We start from the raw sequence: 25,703 nt of genomic DNA on the forward strand, positions 1-25,703 counted from the left end.
CACACACAGCCCCTTCTCAGTGGACCTGCCCGCAGTCAGGAATAGAAAGGACAGGAACTGCCCGGGGGAGAGTGACCCATCTTCCTTGTTTTATTTTTCACAGGCGAAGCCAGGGAAGGCACCTTCAAGGAGTAGCTCAGCTCGTGAAAACAGCCCCAGGCTCCCTTCTGACCTTCCTGGGAGCTGCTGTGTGGCTGTGGCGGAGCCTCATTTCCACCCCCCATCCCCCCACCCCCCCGCACCCTTGTCCCAAACCCTTCTGATGGACTGTCTGGCAACAGACCCCATAGCCCTTCAGGGGTCTGAGGACAATGACCTCCAGTGCCAGAAAGAGCACTGGGAACAAGGGCTCTGTTCTTCATCACATCTTGACATCAGAGTCTGCACGTGCGTTCGGTCAAACCCCAGGAGCCTTCAACCTCTGTCCAGTTGGAAAGGGCCCCCCATAAACTGCTGGGAAACCTCAACTGCTGCTACTTGGCCCTGCAGCCTTCTCTTTCCTTAGCTCCTTCCCCCACTGCAGGGCATTTAAAAACCATCCCACTGTGAGGCTGCTGTGCCCCAGAGTGCAGGCAGCAAGGGCGAGGCAAGGACAGATGCTGCTTCCTCCTTATTGCGCCTCTCGAGCCAATGCCACCCCTGCAGAGAGGCCAGCCCTCGACCCATGGCCACGCCAACTGCTGTTTTAGCTGGAGGGAGAAGATGCTTCCGTTTTCATTTTTAATTAAAACGAATCTATACCAAATTCATTATCCAGAATAGAACAAGGCCTGACAGCTCCTGAAATCAAGAGGAGGGAGATAGGTTTGGAAGAAACATAAGAGCTTCCAAAACAAAAGGGCTCTTTTCTTCCCCCATAAAATTCATTTAATTTTACTTTAAGGCATAAATCTGGCAGACTTATAGAATAGTTGAGAAGATGAAAGAGTTATTAAAGACGTCCTTTCTTTGGGACGGCAGGACCCCACTCAGCAACCCCGCTCCCCCTGCAGGATGCATGGGACGCCAGGCAGGGACACCGCTGCAGATTCCCTGAAGGGGTTCACTCAACCCAGGAGTTTCCATTAAACCATTTCCCTGCGTGACTCAGCCTGGCCTGACCTGTTATACCCTGTCAAGAATTTAAACACTGTGAAAATCCCTGAGAAGTTGGATTTTATGAAAAGGAAATGATCCTTGGCACTGAGGAGGGGGAAGGGAGGGAGAGGAAGAGAGAGAGAGGAGCGAATGGAAAGATCACTTGAGAGAAACAAAAGTCAACAGGGAGAGTTGGTGACCCTCAGCGGCTGGACACGCCAGGGTGATTTGGCTCCTGGAGACACTTCGGGGGCATTTTAATGAGTCTCTGGGAACAAACCCAAGCAACACGACCTGCCTGGCTTTCCTTCCTCTCGGGCTTCAGTCCTGCCCCAGCGGTCAGGAAGGCCCCACGTGGGCAGGCCTCCCTCTTCCACCTTCTAGCAGCAGCCGCAGCGTCAGAGCCTTTTCCTTTCGAAGCGTGGCACGATTCCGCCGTCCTCGGGCCTCGGGCTGCCGGCCCCCTCGGTCTCCTTGAGGCCCTCCTCCGCCAGCTGGGACAAGTACTTCTGTGGTGGGAGGAGGGGGGAAGTGGAGGAAAGGACGTGTCAGCGGTGACCCGCAGGACAGGAGAGGAGGGGATGTGTCTCGGTCCCCTGTCTTAGCATCTGGGCCCAGTGGGGGACACTGTCTCCAGTCCCCAGGTCCCCCTGGGGCTACAGAACTCAAGCTAAGCCCCTCATTATGGCAGTTTACACAGAATAGGCATCTCTTTTAGAAAAAGTAGAAAGTACAGATACAACAGCAAACACTTCCAAAGCCCTTATCTGGTGCCAAGCACTGTTCTAACTGCCTGGCTTACATAAATTCATTTAATCCTCACAACAACTCTGTTTTCCAGAAAGGGCCCAGTCTCGAGGCAGCACGTCCACGTGTAAAAGGCAGAGGGAGGGAGGCTGGAAGGCGGGGAAGGCAAGCACCAGCCTATAGCAATTGTGCAAGATAGAAACCGCAGCCTGACATCCGAGACTCCCAGCAACCTGTTTCCTGTCAGGGCAAGCCAGCAGGTGGAGTGGTCTGGAGGTCTTTGGATGGATTTTAAAATGGCCTGTTCTGCAGTTGGGGCGGCCTCCACATGGCCCCTGCACACTCACTGCATGACTGGCCCCAGCAAAACACGGTGAGCCAGGGTGGGCTGCTCAGGCTGTCCAGAGTCAATGCGGTGAGACAGGGTAAGGAAAGGCCTGTGGCCCCCGTGGGGCTGCTCTGACTATGCCGGGGCAGCCAGGACAGTGCGAAGAGCACTGTGTTAGGAGTCAGAAAGGTTAGGTCCAGCACAGTGTGTGGGCTCTGCTGTCAAATGGCCTGGGTTCAAATCCTAGCTCTCGCCAGGCAGGTTATCCAATACTCTGACATCTGCCCAGTGACGGTGATAACAGTAACTATGGCATAAGGTTGCTGTGAAGTGGAGAGAGGCAACACAGAGTGTTTATCAGAGAGCCTGGCACGGAAGAAACACTCAGTAATGTCGGCTCTCTCATCCATAGCACCAGCCATGGCATTTGGGGAGAGTCATTCTTCTCCTGGCCTCAGACTCCTAATCTGTTAAAGGCAGAGGACAGTGTCTTCCTCATTCCTCCTCCTGCCATGATTCTGGACATGCATAAGACAGCTAGGGCTGCCTGCTCTCTCCTGGAAGAGACTGTGGTTGGCTTCCTGGGATGGAAACAGGCTGACTGGGAGAGGGGCAAGCCGAGGATGCCAGGGGGCAAGGCTGCTGACCGGGCTCAGGGAGGGAAACCGTGCGCTGAGGAAGGTGAGTGGATGAGTACACTGCCTGGATGAGTATCTTGGACCTGGAGCCAAGCAGGTATCCAGTTTTCCTGTCTAGTGCTGACTCCACTGTTGTTCTGGATTACTTGGGGTGGGTTCTCGCAGAGCCATGACAGCAGCAGGGCACAGCAGGGGTTGCTCGGAGAGAATGGAGGCTCCTTCTACCTGCTCCCTGCCTGGAAGAGCAGTCCCGGATCCCATCCTTGAGGCCTCCTGGTGGGTGCTAAGTTTAAAAGTTGCCTGACTTAGCTGTCAGCCAGCACCTGCTGCTTGGGGTGGGGTGAGCCAAGCTGGGTGGACAGATCATTCAGTGAAGGAACTGACAGAAATCCTATCTGGGAAGCCTGTGGCAGAGGATCCCAGCTCCCCGACAGGTGCAGCAGGTAAACCTAAACTGCAGTTGGCCAGCATGACAGGCTTAGCTAACGTCTGCCCCTGATGTGCCTGGGGACCTCAGGAACGGCTCCGGCCTCCTGCTGGGAGGGGTGTGGCCCAGAGGCCCAGAACACAGTGCAGGCCACTGCCTAGAGAAAATACACGGGTTAGAATTAGAGGCCCTGGCAAGTCCGAACTCTTCCTAACTCCCTGGGTGACCTTGAGCTGTGTGGGCTCTTCGGGGGCTGCACAATCCCACCGGGACTGCTGGACGAAATAAAAGGTTCTCACACCAAGGTATTAGGACTTGATTGGAAACACTGTTTACACTGTATATTCTCAGATCCAGCCCCATAGAGAATGAGTAAGCAAGTGCAGAGTGGGGCCCAGGAAGCTGCATTTCAAAGAGATTCCAGCTGATGCATGGACCAAGGTTTGGGAAAATCAGGACCAGATGATCTCCAAGACCCCCTCCGGCCCTGCCTTCTGTGGACCTCACCTTGGTGGGGAAGGGGATGGTTATGTCCTCGGGCTAGATGACTGCCCTCACTCTCAGCTGGCTCTGCGGCGCCCAGTCCAAATCCCCTGCTCTGGCCAACTCAGGCCCTCACTGCCCAACCGCGGGCCCTGTGGCTGCCTCCGTCACAGAGCAGCTGCTCTCCAGAGGGAAATCAAGAGACTTAAATGACCTGAGTTTGAGCATTGCCAATGACAATCCCTTGCAGATGGTGACCCAGGCCATGACATTATGGGTCTCAGTTTCCAAGATGAGCTTAGTAGAGTCAAAAGAGGAAAGTGATTAAGAATCAGGTGATCTGATCCTAGATCCAGTAACTCACTATCTACGTGGCTTGGACAGATCATGCAGCTTCTCTGGGCCTCAGTTTCCTCAATTATAAAACAAGAGAGCCTATACCTGAGTTTCTTAACTAGGAGTGCACATTTGAATCATTTAGAGAACCTTCTCAAATTACACATTCTCACAACCCGCCCTCCCCAGCCCGCTGCCAGTATCTGACCTAGTGCATGTATTTTAGCCACACTGTCCAGGTGATTCTGGATCACATCCCTCGTTAAGACCCACTAGATCGGTTACTCTTTAACAATCTAAGGGTAACGCCTGGCCTGGGACCAGGGACCAGCCTTGATTAGGACTTATTGAGTTGAGGCCTATGAGTCAAACAAGTAGTCTGATTCCTTACAGTAAAAACGGGAGCTGTCCTCAGCGAGACACTTACCCGTGGGCATCTGATATACGAAGCCTTCTGTTAAGCTGCTAAAACCCAGCCTATACCAAAAGTTAATTATGAAAACCACATTCTAATATACTATGTATTAGTTAGGTATACATAATAGAACATATTGCCATATTTCATCCATTTTAAGACACTTTTTATTCACACATTAACATCTCTGACATCAAAATGCATTTCTCAGTTGCTGGAGTCTCAACATTTAATTTGCAACTTCTTTTTTCTTGCTGCTATCAAAAAATTGTGGTGTGTCTTCACAAATGATGGCACTTTACATTGGATGAAATATGGTATAAAGAGTATTTTTATATGTCACCTTTTCATATACTTTATCATTTATTTTATTTATTGCTCATTTACTACATTAGAATGGAAACTCCATGAGGACAGGGGTTTTGTTTGCCTTACTGTTGCTGCTCTTATATCCCCAATGTCTAGAACAGTGCCTGGTACACAGTCTGCCTGTGAAAAATATTTGCTGTATGGAGGAACATTTAAATAGAACATAATAGTAGTTTTTATTCTAACCAACAGGGATACCTGCACAGGGGAAAAAAGACAGAGAAATATCTGCATCTGGCACATCCAGGCTTTGTGGGAAGGCGTCAGCCCCAACCATGGGCCAGGTGAAGGAAGCCTGGCCTAACTCAAGTACTCACAGTATAAAAGGAGGGGCGGAAGTTAATAAACCCAACCCAAACCGATGCTCTGGGAGCACATGGGACGCGGCCACCACGTGGAGCAGCCTGGCAGTCAAGTCTACAAGCAGAGCAGGAGTGCTCTGTGTGGCGGGAGGAGATAGAAACCCACAGGCAGGAAAGACCTTGGTGTGCTTGGGGAACGGCGAGTAGCCTGCGCCTGGGGTAGGCCCTGAAGGTGGGCGCTAGAATCGGAGGCCTGGTCTGGGTGTGCAGACAGGGGTCCCCAGGAGTGCTGGGCAAGGCAGGCTGGTGGTTACCTGTAGGTTCCTGTAGTGGACAGCACTGCGACAGTGGCTCACCTTCGCCATCTCCTCGCTGGTGTAGAACAGCCCACACAGCTTGCAGTAAAACCCAGTTCTAGGAACCACGAACTCCACCCCTGGGGAAGGACCGGGAGGGACAGGCAGGCGTTAGGAAGGAGTGGGAGGCCGTCAGGTGGCGATGAGACCAACGAGCTCCACCCTCACTTGCTGTTGACTTTGGCTGGTTACCTAGCTTCTCCAAGCCTCAGTTTCCTCATTTGCAAAACAGTCACAAAGAGACTAGCGCCTACTTCATTCACAAGTGCTTGTGAAAGCAGGGGATGTCTCCACGGGTGTGGCGAGTACCTGGCAATCATATGCTCTGCACTGCCCTTTGGGAATCGGGTCCAGGCCCTCCCGCAATCGGCCTGCTTCCAGGAAAAGGAGGAGGAGGGTCACGACATTTCTGACTTTTCACTGGTTGGATTTCATTTCTCCACATTGTACCTCTCTCTACAGCTATTGTGACCAGGACTCTGGAAGAATTCTCTCATTTTTGTTTATTTTAGAATAATGTTCATTAAAAAGTAAATGTAAAATAAATAAAAGTGAGGGGAAAAAAATCACCCAGAGTCACTCCAATCCAAATATTTATTCCGCACAATTTATCTATATGTAAGGCCTTTTTTTTATTTTTTGGTAGTTTTAATCATACCCTAAATGCAGTTCTGTATCCTCCCTTTTTCATGTAATAGTATATCATAAACATGCTTCCACCTTCCTCCAGGCTTTATATCTGAGCCATCAATTAAAAGTATTTCATTTGAGATTTATTAAATATAAGTCCCAGAATTCTGGGAGGCCTTTTGATTCCAAGGGAAGGAAACAATGGCCCCACAGCCACAGAGAAGTGACAAGGTCACGACCAGAGGATCCGTCTTTGAAGGGATGGGGGCTGCCTAGCCTCCACGAAGGTGTTTTGGGGGTCATGGTTCTCCTCTTGAAGACATGGTGGGTAGAAGAGCCCAGGTCTGAAAGAGTCTAGGCCAGATGTTAAGAACCGGCGGAACCTGGGAGGCTCAGCTGAACACCCCCGCCCCCAGGGCTCAGTTTCCTCACCCACAAATGGAATCAGGAAGAACACAAGCCCTGCTTATCGGGCACCTGACTATGACGCTCCGGCCAAAGCACAGGGGCATGAGGGCTGTGAAAAGCAGGGCCCACCATGCAATAAACTAGAGGGGATGACGCTTGGAACACCCAGACCCACTTGTGGGCCGGGCCATCGCCTGCGTGTGAGCAGGACACTGCGGCTGGGCTGGGCCAGGCTGGGCCACTCCCTCTGCTCTGCTGGAGGGGGGAAATGACCAGAGATCTGGCCACACTGGGTAGAAGGAGAGAAGGGGCCTGGGGTGGCACAGGCTGGGGGGACAGCAACTTCTTGCAGGGAGGGACACAGGATGGTGGCCCCTGCAAGGCGCTGCACGACTGACCACAAATCCAGTTCCTTCTCCCACCTCCCGGGACACTGAGCTGAGTGCCTAGAAGACCTTGTCATACAGAAGCAGTCTAGACTTGAAATTAGAACTTTTTTTTTCCATTAAAAAGAAAAGCTACTTATCAGCGTGAAGGGCAGCACTGAGGGAGGGCGGGAGCCAGGCCTGCCTGAGCCTGCACCGCCCGGACTGGACACTGGGCTGTGGTCTGGGGCCTGAGGCGGCCTCCTCAGCCCGGTTGGTTTCTCCAACTGCCACGTAGCAGCTTCGAGCCGTGCCCCGGGGGCGGCAGCAGCCCTCAGAAGTGAGGGGCCCCACTCAGGAGCAGCTGCCCAGAGGGAGGCTGAGTGTCCTTCCCCTCCTCTCTGCAGAGGACAGAAGAACAGCCCCAGCTTGGTCTGTCGGTGGCCAGTCCTCCCCTCCACCTCACGGGCAGGCCCGGCTCCTGGCTCTTGCTGGCAGGGTGCACTCAGCAAGGCCCACCTCCTTCCTCTGTTGCTGCAGAGTAATTTCCTGCTGGCCCCTGCTCTAGGGGAGCTGAGGCCCGCACGGTACAGGAGGGGGCCACTGGGAAAGGAGATGCACCCCCAGAGCACTTTGCTCAGAGCCACCCCCTCTGTCCCTTCCCAGATACTGGATTGGCACCTATGGAGTACCAGGAAAGCAGCCCTGGGGTTTTCACTGAAGACCTAGCTGAGGTCTTCCCAGCTTTATCCTGGGACCCCCAGAAGGAGAATAGTTGCCCCAGGAGCTACCTCAGAGCCTGAGGCAGGGACAGAGCTGGCAGCTGCAGCCCCTGCCAACCACAGCGGTGTAGCTGCCATGTGTGAGGTTCTGGGCGAGATTTCACCCAAACAAAGGCTTCTACTGCCAGATAAAAAGAACCTTGGAAGCCACACTATAGTGGAGAAAACATGGAATTTAGAGTCAGACCCAACTCTTTGACTTATGCTGTGTGACCTCAGGCACACTATTTAACCTCTCTGAGATTAGTTTCCTCATCAGTGAAATAGGAATAATACTACAATGGTGTTATAGGGAAGCACTTATCATTTTGCCTGGTGCTCAAAAAACAGTCTGACACGTGTTAAACATTTCTTCACAGAAGCCAACTGCCTGAGCATTAACCTTCTGACGTGCCCCCAACCCTTCCCCAAGGCCACCTGGAGAACCCAGCTCTGCAGTTTGGCAGCAACTTTCTGCCCTGCCGCCTGCCCAGTGGGTTTGGGCAGTACCAGGCAGCCACAGGACAGCACTGGGGGAAGAGAAGTCTGGGCAGAGAGGATCCCCAAAGGGCTGGCAAGTCACCCCAGAATAACTGGGGGTGCTGCGGGCATTACAGTGCCCACACCTGCACTCAGGACGCCTCTGGAATGAGACGGGGACATGAAGTGGCAGCATCAAGAAACACTGCCACGGCCCTGATGTGTTCTGGAGCTACCTGGTCCTCCCATTTTTCAGCCTCTATTACGATCATTAAAGCTGCATTTGCCTTCTAATAATAGCTCCTGGCTTGGGTAATTATAACCCTGTCATCCTAGTAAAGCCGAGGATGGATGGAGGAGGGATCGTGCTGTGCAGGCGGCGCTATTTAGTCCAGGTGAGAGCAGGCCTTGGCAGGCTGGCGCCGGCTAGGGTCATGCAGAGCTGGCTGCGTCACTCGGCCAGTGCCCTTCCCCAGCCATTCCCACCCTCAGTCCCTGAGCCATGGGACTGGCCTCCCTCTCTTCCCAATGGGGTGCCCCGGTCCTTAGCACCCCTCATTTCACCTCCCTGCTCTCCACAAGGACAAGGGCTAAAAATCGTCTCTCACCTCCCTAGAAGTTTCTCTGCCAGCAGTGACTAGTCCTGGAGGGTGGGTGAAGGGTTAGCAGCCCCAGTGAGAGGATGCATAGTAGGTCTCATGAATGAATAATAACAATAGACAACACTTACTAAGTACTTCCTACTGGAGGAAGTTATTAATAAGTACTAAGTACTAAGACCTTATAAGTATTTGTTCATTTAATCCTCAAAATAGCTCTACCTAGTAGGCTTCTATTACTATCCCTGATAGACAGAGGAAGAAATCCAAGCAGAGAGGTTAAATAAGTTGTTCTTTGTCACCCAGCCAGCAAGTAGTAGAGAGGAAATTTAAACCCAGGGAATCAGATTCCCTGTTTGTGCTCTTCTGCACAAAAACTGTCACTCCTACACTGTGCTACTGCCTGAATTGGAGGAACGGGAGAGCAGAGTGGTCTGAGATCAGAAATCCTGAGTTATAACTTGACCTTCTGTGTCATTTTGGGTACATCTTTGGACTTCAGTTTCCCCGCCTGTCAAATGCAGAAAATAGTACCACACTCCTCCCCGGGGGACCAATGAGATAATGGGTCTCAAAGCTAACTGAAGACTACAGACAAGTACAATCTGTAAAAGCCCAGAACAGAAAACAACCCAAATGTCCATCAACAGGTGGATGAAAACCAGAATGTGGAGGGAGAGATTACAAAGGAGACTGAGGACAGCTGGAGGGTGATGAGCATGTTCATTATCTTGATTGTGGTGATGGTCTCACAGGTATTTACATAGGTCAGAACTTCTCAAACTGTGCACTTTAAATATGTACACTTCATTGTATATCAATTATACCTCAATACAGCTATTTTTAAAAAACAAAATGAGATACCATTTTCTTACTAACAGGTTGGCAAAGATTAAAAACTCCTAACCTCTAGTGTTGGCAAGGAGGTGGAGAATGGGAACTCTCACTAAAGGCAGCAGTGAAAACTGGTTATCATCTTTTGGGAGTGTAATTTAGTAGTCATTATGAAAGTTTGAAATGCAAATCCACAACTCTCCCGGGTAGGATGCTGTCCCACAGAAACACTGGAACTCACACAAAGGTAACTAAACAGGCGTATCTGGAAGGCAGCAGAGGATAGACGGCAGGAACATGGCTCTAGACTCAGACTACTGGGGTTCGAATCCTGACTCTGGTCTTTGCCAGTCATTAGCTTTGTGACTCTGCATCTCAGATTTCTTATCTATAAAATAGGGGTAAAAATACCACCTCCCTCATAAGTGTTTTGAGAGGGTTAAATAAGATAATACATGCAAAGTAATAGGAATGGTGAATGTCACCGATAAAAGCTTAGCTATTACAGCACTTTCATAATGGAAAAAATAGAAGACAATCTAAATATTAACCATTAGAGGGAAGAATCAGTAATTTATGGCATAGCTTTTAAGCTGGAACATTTGCAGTGGTTAAAAAGAATGTGTTCTCTATGTGCTGACATGAAAAGATCTCTAAGACCTGCTGTTAAGTGAAAAAAGCAAATTGCAGTACATTATATGTATCGTGTGCTCCTATTTTTGTAGAAGAAAAACTATCTGTGGGCATGACAGTGGTTACCTCTGGAGGCTAGGGAGAAACTGAAAGGAAGAGATAAGACCTTTAATATTGAGTTTATATGGTTCTTATTTTTTGGAATTTGTTACCATAATCTTTCACAGTTTCAGTGATGAAAAACCGTAATAAAAAGCACAAATTGCAAGGTAGCAGAATTGATCCTTAATTTTTTGCTTGTGTCAATTAGATTCCAAGTTCTCGGATGACAAGAGATGTGTGTTTATTTCTTGGTTCCTCCAGAGTGCCTAGCAGGGCACCATGTGATCCAGTAAGTATCTGCTCGCCTAACGAATGCAGGAGGCATCCCTCCCTGCATTTACTGCAGCTTTTGCAACTGTTTCCAGAGTTAAAACACCCAGGGTCATCTCAGTTCATTCTAAGGTCAGTATTTCTTTCTTTCTTTTTTTTTTTTTTTTTCCTGTTAGTTTTTGTCTTAGGAAATGCTATGCAGCCAATTTATCCCTTAAAAAAACAACAACAAAAAAAGGAAGTTTGCTCTCCAAATCTGACTCTACGAAAACAGTACACTTGGAGGAAAGAAATAGTAACAGATTTTTTAAAAAAGAAGAACAAAGAAAAGAAAAACTTGGAAGGAAAGGGTGAGCCTCCACGCCGACTAGCCCCTACTGGGATAAGCAGACACATGGTCATCGGTCATCAGATGACCGATGCTTCTCATGCTTCCTTGTGACACTGTCCCAAGCTGTCCTTCTGAGCAGGTGTTACTACTGCTTTATCTCACTGCTTTCCAACTTTTTGGAGTTAACACAAAGACTCAAAGATGCCGTAGGCTGGGGTGGGAATCGCTGGGTTAATGGTGGTGACAGAATCTCCCGGGAAACATTCTTAAAGTGCCTTCAACTCCCTACCTTGAGATTCTGCTTAACCCACTACTTTGGAAATGTGTTCTAGGTGATTCTGTTAGTAAACTCCCTCCTTATTCCACCCCCAACACTTCCACCCTTGAAAAAAATACTGATCTGGTCCAATTCCATATTACAGATGGGGAAACTAAGGCTCAAGAAGGGGTATGATCTGTCTAAGGGTACAGGGTGACCCATACGTAGACCAGGAAGGACGGGACCCAGGTCTCTCTGTTCAGTGCTCCCTCTCTCAATTATCAAGGGTCTGTTGCAAACAGTCTAGTCAGCATCATCACCTTGGAAAAACTGGTCCTTTAAAGAGAAAAAATGTTAGCATTGTTCCGGGAAGGGCCAGGGTGAGGAAAGGTTGGGGCAATGAGAAGTAGCAGAAGAGGTTCCCTTCTGTTGACTTAATAGAGGCTGTTGGACCTCTGTTTCCCTGCCTGAAAAAGAGCTGGGCTTAAAGGCTCTGTGTCGCCAAGAATAAAGCATTCTCTGACAGAAAACAGGCCTCTGGGTCCCAGGGCAGTGCTGTTCAAGGCCTGATCCCCTGGAGTATCTCATCTACTATGGGAGACAGAAGTTGCAAGAAACTTTAAAGTTGCACCATGCAAATCTAGGTTATTGCATCATACGTTAAAAATGACAACGGCAACAAAATGATAAAAAGCCCTCTCAAGCTCTCAGATGTTGCTGTGGAACTTTCATTTCCTGGAGCTGTACTTCAGGAAGGGCTGTGCACTTCACCTACCTAGAGGAATGCTAAGTTCGCTGAACACATCCTCTGGTTCCCAGGAAGGCAAAGAAAGGGGCTGTTTCAGCTCCGCTTCAGTGTATTCTGGTGATCTCACGTCCAGAGATTTCATTTCCATATACCTGGAGTTTTCTGCAAAACATGAGCCAAGGCAAAGAAATTATGAAACACAACATGCCTCAGAGAGTCCCTGCAATTCGAGTCCCTGCACTGCGTGATTAGGAATTGTCCCTTGGACTGCTTAATCACATGAGGCTGGGGCAATGACTGCTAATTAGAACCAAAGCGCTATAATTAAGAGCTGTTTCCACTGCCAAAAGAATGCCACACACAACAATACTTGGCAAATCTTTGCATTTGGTCCAGGGGGCATGGGCTCCTGGTGCTTTCGCTTGCAATGATCCACCCCTGCCCCCTGCCTTCCAATTCAGTATCACCCCAGCCCTGCAGGCAGAGGAATCATCGACGGGCAAAAATTGTGCTGACGTCCACTGAGGCTGGCAAAAAGGCAATGCCATTCTCACCCAAGCTTGTCAAGTGGTGTTATTAAATATGAACCCCAAACACTGGGTACGCTAACAAGCCACTACCAGTGGCACATGTTGAGACTTATACCGCAAATAAAAGAGGTTCACTCAGAGTTAGGTGAAAATTTCATTCCTCCTTTATTCTTGCCTTCTCTAGACGGAGCCTGGGCCTCGGCGTTTCTCTAGCAACAAGAAGGCGGTGCATGGCAGGGTTTCCATGGAGACTTAGATCCACGCAGGTGGAAAACAGCTCAGGTCAGCTTGACATGGAGGAAAGCCCAAGCCTCCAGGTTACCTAACAGCCTGTGCCACCCACAGGGCTCTGGGTTGCCAGAAACGTTGATTTTAAGCCCTTCCTCTGTAATTTCTGCCCTTTGCCTCTTACTTCAACCTCTGGTATGCTGCAGACTTTCTGCAAAGTGAATTTCCAGTTATTTACACAGTCAGACTCTTAAAGGCTACTCTCCCTCCCTACCCCCATGGCCCTTGCTGGATCTTAGTTTCCATTTGGCAGAGAAGACGGGGCTTAGCCTATTTTAAACTCTCTCTTTCATGATGTCACAGTGCCAGGCATAGACACAATATCACCTCCTATGGAGGTGGAGGAGAGCCCGGGACAGGTCTCGTACCACTGGCAGACCCTGGAGAAAAAGGGGTCTGAGGTAGTAGGAAGGGGAATGGCTGTACCCTTAGGGAGCCCCTGTTCCTGCCTGTCCACTCCTCTCCTGCCTCCCACACCCCTGCCCCAACACAGAAATAACAGCCTGGGTGGTCCTCCTCTGCAGCCCGTGACTGGCCCCTTCTGATATTCTTTCGCTGATAACTCAAGCTAATTTTAGTTATCCAAGTCCATCTGAGCGCCTGTAAATGCGCAGAAGTCTGTCCTATCTGAGTTTCTCAGAAAACACGCGGCCCACCTATCTGATTTCTTTTGCACCATTTGCCTAAAAGCTCTAACGGTTTAACCAGGCTTTTAGAGGCTTGCCTCTGTTGCTAAATTACTTTCTGCAGCAGCTTTGATGCTAGCTGAAACCTTCCTTATGTTCCTTCCAGCCTACACATGCCCGCACTTTGTCAGGTGCACAGGGTCCAATCAACCCCACCACCCAGGAGAAAAGGGGAGGTAGTTACCGGGGGTCAACACTCCTTGGCAAGCCTGGCTTTGGAGGTCAGTTTCGGTGGGGGGGCTGGCTTTCTCCTCCAGGGGGCTGCCTTCACAAGCCCCATCTTCGAGGGTCCCCCTGGTCTTGCAGTCATCAAGAAATGGGCTAGGCTGCCGGGCCCTCTCCTCTGCTGGCTTGGGGGAAGACATTTGCGGGACTGCAGGGGTCGGATGAACATCTGAGCTCTCCACTCCCTTTGCCTCCTTCTCGTAGCAATCTGAATCCTCCAGGGAGAGGCCTGTCTCGCTTTCAGCTGGCTTCCGCTCAGCATCCAGATTTAGGCCAGGCATTTCCACGTCTATGTCACTGGGACAGCTCGTGGAAACAGGAGGCAGTTCTCTGGGTGATTTGAGGCTGACTTCTGACGCCCCATTGCCAATGGCCTTGACTCCTTCTTTGGTGAAATCTAAAGTGGTTGCTACACAGGGACATATTTCTGGGCAGAGATCGTCTTTCTGGTCAATCGGCACAATTTCTGCCAGCTCTGGGATGTCCGGTTCCATGATAAAGTCTTCTTCCTCCCCAACTTCGTCCACTGTGACCAGCTCCTCCATGTTCGTGGGATACCAGCTCTCCCCCTCTGCCTCACTTTCACTCTCCCAATCTTGCTCCTGTGCAAAAACACAGAACAGAGGTCAGAAGGTGGCTGAGAGCATCCAAACAGAAGGTACAAACCTTGACCATAAGGACCTCTCAAACCAGAAAGATCCTGAGCTTTCTCATCTCGGCCTGGGAACAATCAGTGGGTAATTACTGTGCACCACTCCAGTCCCACACCACTGACTCATGTTTAAAGTGACACTCAAAACAGCACAGGATTTGGAATAAGCCCTAATGCTTAATCCACCGTGTTTTAAGTGACACAAAGAATTTCAACCCCTGGCAGATAATAGGTGCTCAATAAATAGTTTTGGAATGAATGATTAAGTTATAAACTAAATTCTTATTGGAGCTACTTCCTTGCATGTGCTGCATCGCTAACTGTAACTGTGGGAAAGTCTCCCACAAAATTCCCCCAAGCACCCTCTCCTGGCAAGGGTACACTTCTGTAGCCACAGTTCCCACTAGGCCCCTCCTAAAACTTTCCTCTTGGCGTTCCCTGCAGCCCACGGACTCTGCAGACAGATTTAGGAGATCGGCTTCCCTGCCGGCGATACCCATCTTCCCTGACCGGAAAGGCATGAAGCTGGCCACGTTCCAAGGACATTTCTTTTTTTGCTGTGGCAGCCCAGGCCCAGGAAGACTGTAACTGGGTTTTTCATTTTAATTAAGTAAAATAAGCTTTACAAGCACAGTAGATGTCTTGTTAATCCCGGGGCCTGGGATTGCCAAGGTCGGGGCCCCAGCTCGAGTACCCGAAGTAGTATCTCCCCATCCCCCAAGGGACCTGTCTATTTTGGGAGTCTGGCTCTGAAGCCTGAGTCTTTTCTTGGGCACATGTTTCTCTTAGGAGCACAGCCAAGTTGTTGGAGAGTGAGGCAGAACCCGGGCTTGTGGGTAAAGATCTCCTCGACAAAGATCCCAAGCAAAGCCATTCCTCCAAGAAGTGCTGGGAGGACTGGTTCATTCATGGACCGGCAGTGGAGTCTCAGACATATTCCATGCAGCAGGACCTCACCAGGCAGGATGGGGACTTGGTCTCTGATGGCTTCAGGGCAGAGGTGGCTACACTGCCAGAATCTGAAACAAACTTTACCTTCTTTGTCCGTGTGTTTTCGGGATCAGAGGACTCTGTTTCTTTCTCCTGTCTGCCTACTGATTGGGGGCTTTCTTCCAAGCCCTCCCGTTCCTCTTTTCCAGCCTTACCAAAGGAAGAACAGAACAAACCAAATCAACAGTGAGCAATGACAGAGAAAAGAGAAAAAGAATAATATTGGGCACAGATAACAGTTGTCAGGTGTGTTTCACATACAGTATTTCCTTCATCCTCCCAGAGCCCTTTGGAGGCAGCTGCCATTTTTATCTTCATTTTATAGATTAGAAAACTGAGGCTCAGAGAAGTTAAGCATCTTGCTCATGGTCACACAGAAAAATAGAGGCAAAGAAATGTCCTTGTAGTCTGATGTCTTTAGGAGGCAGAAATCTTGGCAAACTGGCTAATTTTTTGTAGTGAGGATGAGTAAAAAAAAAGTCAACTGTGGACTGACCCAGGCAGGCTAAGTTCCTGGGTTGAACCACCATGGTGAAATTTCCCCAGCAGACTCATCTTGGCCATAAAAAAATATCATCCTGGTCAGGTAATCATCAGGAAGGGATCTGTTACCCAATTAGTGCCTTCTCACTTTCTTTTGCCATATCTGTGTCCTAGAGCTACAGCCTGAACTAGCAGCACTCCCTTCCTTCTATTCCCTCACACAAATTAAGGCTCTCATTATAGCAACTGTTTCTGTGAAACTGAACAACGGGAAGCAGGTGCTTGGTTTGGAAATTAGTGCCTCTCACCAGCCTTTCACACACGGGTCAGCAGAGGTTAGTCCACAGGCCAAACCTGACCTGCTTCCACTTTTTACACAGCCTGTGAGCTAAGAATGGATTTTACAATTTTAAATAGTTACATTTTAAGTGAATACAGACATGCCTACACAAAATCCTCAGTTTTGCCTCTTGGCCCACATAGGCTAAAATATTTACTATCTGGTCCTTTGCAGAAAAAGTTTGCCAACCTCCACTTTAGTAGTTTCTGGGGGACATTCTCCCAGGACTTCACCTTTGGCCACCAAATCAATGATGACTCCCAGGCTTCCTCGGGGACAAGCTGCATTTCTCAACATTTTTGGCTGACAGTGGTTCAAACTTGACTTCTAATTTCTCACAACCAGACACACCCCCTTAGCTAACAAGGAGCCAGCAGGAGCAGAAGCCCAGGGCTGACTGGTTTAACCAGTTATTACCGGACAGGGACAGACAGTTCAAATCCTCAAGTCCTTTCTCTTTCCAGTGTTTGGTGTGGAAGATTCCACTGCAAGTTTTGCTCAAGTCTTCTGGGCTAACCTAAGTGGAAAGCAGCTATAAATACCTTTTTAGCTATGACAGCTTCTGTCAACAGGTGACCACTTTTCTTTATTTTTATCTCCCTGAATCAATTATCCACAGCCCTCCCTTGTCAAAATAAATAATCCTTACCCTTCCCAAGTAGTTCCTGTACTTGGCCCACTCCTAAATCAACACAGTAAAGGGACCCCTCCAGTTCATGCTGGGAGAGGCAGGGACAGCCTTGCCAGCTGGGCTGGAAGTCCCCACCACCAGGCAGAGCCCTGCTCTTCCTCCCTGCAGGCAAAGGAAGCCTTTCAGAGCTTCCTCTGCCCTGGGTCACTTCCAGATGACAGCAGCAGCTTATGGGAACAGACCAATGCACACAGCTGCCCACACCAGCCCACAGACTGAGATGCGAGGTGCCAACGGCTGCAAGCCAACACAGGGCCCAGGCTACCACTAATCCACCTCTGCACTGGCCTCCCACTTCTGCTCTGTACCCTCCCCCAAAATCTGTTCTCCCCAAGGCAATCAAGAATGATCATCCCCAAATGCAAAAACTATCACATTCTTCCTGTACTTTCTTGCTTAAATGTTTCATTTGCTTCTCCCTGCACTTAAGATAGGACAACCATCCTTCCCCTTCCACCATCACGCCCTGCGTGATGATGTCCCTGTCGGCACATCAGCCTCACCTCCTGTTCCTCTGACCCCAGCTCTCCCTGCTCCAGCAACACTGGAGCCACACACAGGCCTTTGCACACGCCAATCCCTCCATCTGCTCGCCTTCCTGTTCACTCAGTAAATATCCTCACCACTCTTCCCAATCTCGGTAGTCACACCCTAACCCAGGGAAGCCTCGGATTCCTTGCAGGCACTCACAGCATGGTAAACCTCCATCGCCTTAGCACTTAGCGCCCACGCTCTTCTGTCCATGTGAGGGATCACTGCGCCAGCATGTCTCTCCACTAGACCTCGAGCTCCACGAGACCGGGGTCGTCTCAGAGTCACGCACGGCTGCAGCCCCAGTGCTAGGTGCCCCACGGATATTGGCCAATAAAAGAATGAAATTGGTAGAAGCAGGGGGGTGAATAACAAGTTCACACCTGCCTCCCCACACACTTTGGGTCTCGTCTGGGCCCTGCACTGAGTGTAAGTGGTTTCTCAACTTCTTCCTCTGACAGATTGGTTATACTAAAGGTTACATTCTAGGGGCCACTGGGCTGCATCTGGCCCACAGACACATCTTAGTCTACCCTGGAATGTCCCCTTGCTCTAAGAAAAGGGGACTCTCACAGTGAGGGCACATTCCACATGGCAGCTTCAGAATGGAGCTGAGTGGAGGCTGGTGACAGGCACCACTCCCCGGTCTGCCAGGGTCCATCCTGCTCACCTGGTTCCATTTGGCACCTGCTTGGCTTCCCTTCCCTAGGTAACTGGGTCTATAACCTTGGTCTCCTCTTCCAGTAAGATGGAAGAGTGTTTCCTTCCCATGTTTTCCTTATTCATGACTTGATTTCTTTCCTTCTTCTCATGGGCCTGTGGTCAGGGCTAGGTGTCATGTATAGCCTTGGCCACTCGTGATCACTGAGCTGACACACACTGACTTCTCCACCATAGACACTTTCTCCTGAGATCTCAGAGGGATTTTAATGAGCACAAGCTCATTAATATGCTATGACAACCTTTGTGATCACACCCATTTTACAAACAAGAAAATTGAGGCAGACAAGAACAGGGTGTGACCAAGTTCTCAGATGCTAAGGCCTCTGCCCCAAGAGTTTGGTTCAGTCATTCATTCCTTCAACAGACACTTACTGAACGCCCACCCTGCGCCAAGCCCTCCTCTAGGGACTGGGGACAGAGCAGGGGACAAAACTTCCTGCTACGTGGAGGTTAGGAGAGCAGGGAAGGGAGGTCCGTGGATTGGGGTGCTGAGATTGCATGCAGTGCCAGGGACAGACATGTGGACGATGAGGCCGTGAGCGAGTCCCCTGGGCCCTCCGTGCAGGGGGACACGTGTAAAGGCCCTGCGTGTGGGAGGCGCCTGGTGTGTGAGGACAGCAAGGACCCCGTCCTCAGCTTGCTGCCTTCTTCCCAAGTTCAGTCGCCACCTGTTATCTGACTCTGGGGACAGCCCAATGGGGGTGTGGGTTTTTCTTGAGCTCCTAACACAAAGTTCAAGAACAGTACGAAGAGCTCTTTGTTCTGCTGTTACTGCAGCACACGGAGTTGGGCTGCCTGGCTCCAAATGCACAGACACAATCTGTGGGGGCCCCAGCAAGTCCCTGATGACTCTACTCTGGGACTGTCAGAGGCAAAACCACTCCAGAGACAGAACTGAGGAGACACCCAGGAACTTTCTGAAAATCCTTTTCCATCAAAGGTTCTCAGGATGACCCATAGTGTGTGTCATATTAACACAGTGACTTCTACACTAGAAAAAAAATTTTTCCCTGGAGCCACAGTGTTTTATTATGAAACTAGAATAAAAGCTTTGAAAATGAAACAATCCTTTCTAATTTAATGAACAATTTGTTATTTTTTTTCTTGTTTTCTGTGCATGAGTTATATGCAACTCACATGGCACTAGAATCAATTTTTTCACTGTACGCCAATTGAGTTGTATGTGACTCATGACATACTTATTGAATTTGCTTCAGAGAATTGTGTCTTCATATGCTTCATGAGGCTCTGTGAGTTAAATACAACTCACATAGCAGTGGATTTGTTAAATGGGCAGTGTTATACACCAATGACAGCAGTATAGATAAACAGTAGGGGAAATGAGGTTACCAAAGAAGGGCAGGTTAAGAGGGGGCAGCCTCACCCTTGGGCCTTGAGGGACAGAGGCCGGCAGACTGGCAGTACACATAAGAGGCCCAGCTTGAGCCCCTGCCAACTCTTGCTTTATGCCTTTCCTCTAGACACTGAACCATCACCAGCACCTTGGTCACCTCGAAGCAAATACACTTTTCTAAAAAATACCCACTGGTTCACTAGGTCCTTCAGATCCAGTTCAAGGCCTCGGGAAGGCACCCAAGGTCTTTCACGAGCCCACCACAGGCACTTCCCTAATCTCATCTCTCTCCTGCGCTTCCCCACCACCCACCCCAAACCAGTTGGGAAAAATTGTGGCAGACTTTGTAATGGGAGAAAAGATTACTGAGTGTCCTTTTGGAGGAATGGTGGGCATCTGACTAGCACATCCTTCCAGGGTATCTGATTCTATACAGGCTTGAATCTTTCATTACCTTGATTTTACTTTTTAAAAATATTATCCTTTAATCTGCCCTAAAGATGCAGCCACATGGAGTATTTCCAGGTTTTTCAAAACAGTCTTTGTTTTTCACTTTCGCCCTTGCTGTTGCTTCTACCGAGAATCCCAAACTGCTTGTTTCCCCTTTTCAATACCCAGCTCAAATGTCACCTCCTCTGTGCAGCTCTCCTCTCCTGTGCAGAGTTCATAACTGCCCACAGAGCAGCTCACCCTTTGTAAGTTCCCACTGTATACAAATTATTTTATAGGTCTCTTTCCACCATTAGACCTCGGTCTCTGCCATAACATGGACCACATCCTATTCACCTTTGAACTCCCTGTGCCTAGCACAACACCTGGCAAAGTGGCACTCCACCCATGCATGTGGGACTGAATGCTGAAGTAGTAGCCAGAAGAGTGACCCTTCAGTGTTCATGGAGTTGAGAATTGGGCTCCTTATTTAGACTTAGTAATTGTCACCAACTCTTGGGTCAAGATGACTAGAAGATATTTGTAGAGGATTTAAAAAATTATGTTCCTTAAGCAGATGCCCAAACCTCTACTATGCCACCTCTACTTAAATTCAGGAGACTCTAGCAAGAAGGAAGTGTAAGCCAAGTTAAAACATAAACCTGGTACCAGAATCCACCTTGGGACTCTGCATGAACTGAAGAAATGCAGCAGGTCTTAGCCTTTCAGACATGTGGGTGAAGGTGCCGGCCAATTGCCATGCATTTCGTTAAAGTGGGGTAAAACACCCCAAGCCCAGGGCACCCAGTATAATTTCATGGGTGGCTACTTCTCCTTCACCACCCCTCACTGGAGCTCCAGGATTGGTAAATGTTTTTGGCAGGAGGGAGGCAGAGTGGACCAAAGATCTAACCTCCCTTGGCAGACTCTGTGTGTGCAAACACCTCGGGGCCATTCCCCCATGGACAAAGAGGACGACAGAAAGCCATCCTATCATGCCCCTCTGACTTCTAGTAAGGGCAAGAATGTGCCATGGAATTTGGCGCCAGAATGTCTAGTTGTAATCCTGTCTCTGCCATTTCCTGACTGTGTGCCTTTGGGCAAATAAGGTAGGTTCTCTGTGCCTCAGTTTCCTCATAGGGTTGCTGAGAGGATTAAATGACTTAATTGAAATAAAGTGTCTAGCACAGTGCCTGGCACAGAGTAAACAGCAGATAAATGATCCTTCATTCAGTTCATGTGCATCATCATTATATTGTTATTTAATATTATTATTCTCCTTTGGGACCTGCCTCACCTTACCTGGGGAAGAGATTGCATCATTACCTCATTCTCTGCCATTTTTCTTTCTTTTCTATCATCAGCTTCTTCTTGGTCTCTATCAGGTCTCTTGGTTTTGTTTTTCTCACTCTGCGTGGACTTGGCGCCCTCAGGGGCCCTAGTGACCTTTGGCCCCAGCCCGTCTTCCATGCCTGAGTCATCGGGAAGGGGGTGTCTGCTTTCCCGCAGCCTGGACTCCTCTTTCCTCCTGGACTTCCCGGGGGCATCCTGCTGCTGCTTCGGGTACTTGTCCGACTTGGCTTTGAGCTCCTTCCGGTAGTAGCTGTCCTCCCGGCTTTTGTAGCTGGACGCAGAGTGCAGCGGGTTGGGGGACCCAGACCTTGGGTACCTTTCCCGGTGGCCCCTGCCTCCTTCGAGCCGCTCGTCCAACTCGGCCTTGTCCAGTTGCCGGGGATGGTGTTTGCGATCGTGTGCCCAGGGCTCTGTCCTGTCCCTCTTGTCATCCCCGTTCTCTCTCCAGGGGACCGCGTCTCGGTCCTCCTCCCTCCTGGCGTAGGGGGAGTGCTCCCACGAGTCCCGGCCGTTGCCCCAGTCAGCCCGGGAGGGGCCCGGAGGACTGTGGGAAGAGCTGCAGGAGGTGAAGCTCGGAGTGTGGGACCGTGGGGAGAGGGACCGGCTCACCGGGCTGCGGGACCTCGGCCTTTCTGGGCCATATCTGTCGGGGAGCCAAGGGGCAGAGTTTAGAAGCTGCTCGAAGCTTACCCCACCCCACCCAGACACAGGTGCACGATTTCTCCTGCACACATACCGCACGTGTAACTGTGTGCACGCTTAACTCACAACTGTCCAGAACCACACAGAGTGTGGTTTGTCCTCCCTCCTGGCTTCTATGTGGAGCATTTTTCTCTAAGCCTGGTACTGGCCACCCTCTGCTCCTTTGCTCCTTCTGCTCCTGGGAACCAGGAAGAATAGCTGGCTGGCTTTGGCTCAGCCCCGTCTTTCCTTCTCTTGGAAGCCAGCTGTGCTCAGGGAGCAGGACTCTGACCCTCCTCCTGGGGGTGTGTGGGGTCGGGGCCAGCCCGGGGGATAAGGCTGCCTCACCCCGGGGTGCGATCAGCCACCTCTCTCAGAATCAGGTCACCTCTTAGCCTCCACTTTTCTCATTTATTTCTCATCTCGATTTGTTCAGCTCCTTGGCAGAGAAGAAGGATGCTACTTACCGGGGAGGGCGGGCTCAGAGATTCCAATAACAAAGATTTAGGAAGGCATTTTAGGGTTGGAAGAGACTCTAGGACTCTAACCTACTCTTGTCTGAGATGAAGAAAGTGAAACCCAGAAAGGAACCCCACCTTGCCTACAGTTCAGAGTGAGACCTCCTAATCCCCTCCCCTGACACAGAGCACAGGTGGCATGGTGTGGCCTCACATACGTCTTTAAAAAACCCCAATAACCACAATTTTTTAAAGAAAACAGACACATGAAAAATACAAATCCCATGCCTGAACAGATACACAAAATACACATATACCTGAGGCTGTCTGGTTATCAAGCAGGTCAACTGAGTCTATACCCGGCATTCTTAAAAAATGAGCATTTTCCATTTGCTCCCCAGTACAGGAAAACAACCCTCACTGACTAGGGGACACCTTGATGTGTCTCGCTAGGGCTGCTCTGACATCATGGGGGAAGAAGCCTCTAGAGTGGGGTTAGAGCGCCACCCGCGGCAGCCCTGGGTAAGCGTCACAGCTGTGCGGCCGGTGCCGCCCGCCCCTGTTGCTTCCACCTTGTTCTTCCGCTGGAACTGTCTTCTCAGGGGAGTGACAGTGGCCAACTTGTAGCCCCAGCTTGGCCTGGTCACACACTTCAGTTGGAAGACATGGGTTGAAAGCTGAATATATACAATGTTCAGAGTGACTGTTTAAGTAACTGGTTTTTTGGGGGAACGGGACCATGTATAATTTTTTCCCTACAACTCTATTCAGCTCATGAAAATTCAAGAGCTGGCTCTAAACGCAAGGCACGTGCACATGTGCACACACACACACTCTGAGAGTGCAGACTTGCCCCAAAGGGCCACATACTAACAGACCCTTTCCTTTATTTCTTTCCAACAAAGGAGGAGCAGCTGAGGGGGAAGCCCAGCGTCTCGCACATTCCCGAGGTTAACCTGAGCAGCACTTCTGGACGGGACTGTGCTTTTCATGGGGAACTTGGGCCCAGAGGGCAGAAGGATGGGGCAGGAGCAAGGGCAGGGCACAGTGTGACTCAAATCCCCCTGAGAAACAGGAGTGTGTTCCAACTGCCCAGAACCTGCCCTGAGACTTGGGGCCCAGACCTCACCTGTCTGCTTCCCGAAACATGTCCCTCTCCCTCTGGGAATGGATGTCCTGGATGATGGCAGCCACCGTCTTCCCGGGTTTCTAGCAAAGTCAGAGAGATCACCATGAGGTCAGAGGTGGCCTTGCAAACGCCAGAGGGAAGCAGCTCTGAGTTGGGTGGTCCATCGCCCCATCCTTTGTGGGGAAGGGAAACAAGTGTAATCTGAGGAATAAAGAGTGCGAGTATAATGCTGAACAGGTAAGGCTGACCGGTCCAGAGGACACTGAGCGGTCCATCAAGCTGGGGACGGAAGGAGCCTGGTGTTCACGTCCATACACCGGGGACAAGCAGCATTGGCTTATAATACTCAATCTCCACCTCCACCGAGTAAAAAAAATATACTTAAAACATGAAAAGAAGGGAGGGAGGAGAGGAGGGAAGAAAGGAAGGAAAAAGGCAGGCAGGCATTGTAAACTTGGGGAGATGTGAAGATCATTGAATGCAGCCCCCACATTTTATATGTGAGGAAACTGAGACCCAGAGAGGTTGAGACAGAGTCTCTGACCCTGCACAGCTCCGGGGTCACCAGCCACACTGTGCTCCATGCAGATGGTGACCCCTGCAGTTGTGCTGGGTTGAGGGACACATTCAAGGTCTCAGAGGTAGTTAAAGGACTCAGGACCAGGCAACAGGCATTTTAACTCCAAGTTGCTCTCTATGCCCCACACCTCCCTCAACACCTTACTCCAGTGTGTCACCCACACGGGTCAGCTGGTGCTCAGAGTCCACCTGTGAGCTGCGCAGCAAAGGCTGGGAGTCACGTTTCACACCTGAGAATGGCAGGCACCCAGAGGCTTCGCCCTGTCCAGAGGTCATTACGTGGGGCCTGTGCCAGGACAGGACCAACCCTCACCCCCAAATCCCAATCAAAGTCCTTTCCTAAACCCAGAATGGACACAGAATAACAAAAAAGTAAATAATAAATGATTAAGACAAGAAATTCATGAGCACAAAGACAAGGCAGGGGCACCTCCTAGAAGACCATGCAGAATTCATCCATTCAATAAACATGTATTGAGCAGGGTGACATTTATGGTATATGAATTATATCACAATAAGGCTGATTTTTTATAAACAATTCCAAAACTCCTAGTCTGTAATGTCAACTCTTGATAGAGTTTTATTAAGATATTGAATCAACTGCTCTTTTATCCTTTATTTTTTCTCCCATGTCATTTACAAAGAATCATGAAATCTTAGGGGCCACACAAACACTAGGGATCTCATTGTACAGATGGGATCCAGTGGGCACTAGAATGGTCTGGGTGCTCTGAGTGGCTTGGCTGCTTATCTGTCACCGCTGAGTTGAAGGTGGCCTGGGAAGAACACAGAGGAAAGGCGAGAATGAAGGAGGAGCTTCCTGCAGCTTCAAGGTGCGAGGTCAGGGCTGGGACACAGATAGAAAATGTTCAACCCCAGCTGCAGATGCAAAAAGGATGAAAGTCAGACAGGAGGCAGCGACTCCTACCTCTGTGCTCAGGAGGGAGTTGGTGGTCAAGAAGCCGGACAATTCCTTGTTCAAGAAAAAGCCCAGGAACTTAGCACTGGGCAGGATGCCCATCCGAAAAGGCACCTTGCAACTTTGGCAAATGGCCTTTACATCAAACTGGACGGTAGAGGTGGACCCTCTACAAGCCACCTGCAAGTAACCAGATCACCCAAGACTTGCACTGGCAACCAGCACCCTAATTGCTTATCTTGGACCATAAGCAGAGACTCAAGGCCGGCCAAGGATGCTGGGCAGAGAAGAAAGCTGCTGCCCAAGATGTCTCCTTCCACCCCACCACCCTGCTCCAGACCACCAGGCCTTCAGCTAAGGTTGTTCATCAACCTTCTATTGGGGTAGAAGGTGGCTTATTTGGAAGTGACTACACCATGATAGTGTATCTCACTGAGTGGTCTTCTTCCTGCCTGCATACCTTGGGCCACACAATGGAATCCAGTTACTGGGTCATCAAGGGAAAGGCCGGCTGGGATGGCTGGTCCCACTGTAGCACAGCCTCCACGCAGGCCAGCATGGGAGCAGTGGAGCTTGGGAAAGCTCGTGGGAGCCACCAGACCAAGTCTATGTGTTGAGACTTGCTGACACCCAGGAGACCACATCCTGGGCATGCACTGCCAAACTGGAATAAGCAGAGGCTAAAGAATATGCCCCCACACCGGGATAAACGTACCATGGCAACTATTCAGAACATAAAAGTAAAAATTCCCCAAGGAGGTTGG

The 25,703-nt window shown here is 49.9% G+C and overlaps 1 protein-coding gene across 2 annotated transcripts in view; it reads right to left on the bottom strand.

Annotated features, from left to right (window-relative positions):
• Positions 1–706: 706 nt before the first annotated feature.
• Positions 707–25,703, bottom strand: part of RBM20 (RNA binding motif protein 20) — a 169,022-nt gene continuing 144,025 nt past the window's right edge. For both annotated transcript variants that reach the window (XM_012771210.3, XM_012771217.3), the window contains exons 8-14: positions 23,442–23,521; positions 21,147–21,816; positions 15,315–15,419; positions 13,587–14,229; positions 11,926–12,060; positions 5,437–5,558; positions 707–1,586 (exon numbers count right to left, since the gene is read on the bottom strand). In XM_012771210.3, coding sequence (XP_012626664.1) covers positions 1,476–1,586; positions 5,437–5,558; positions 11,926–12,060; positions 13,587–14,229; positions 15,315–15,419; positions 21,147–21,816; positions 23,442–23,521 — 1,866 coding nt within the window. In that variant the 3' untranslated portion in view covers positions 707–1,475. The remainder of the gene's footprint in view (positions 1,587–5,436; positions 5,559–11,925; positions 12,061–13,586; positions 14,230–15,314; positions 15,420–21,146; positions 21,817–23,441; positions 23,522–25,703) is intronic.

Source organism: Microcebus murinus, chromosome 14 (assembly GCF_040939455.1).
Source record: "Microcebus murinus isolate Inina chromosome 14, M.murinus_Inina_mat1.0, whole genome shotgun sequence".
NCBI classification, from domain to species: domain Eukaryota; kingdom Metazoa; phylum Chordata; class Mammalia; order Primates; family Cheirogaleidae; genus Microcebus; species Microcebus murinus.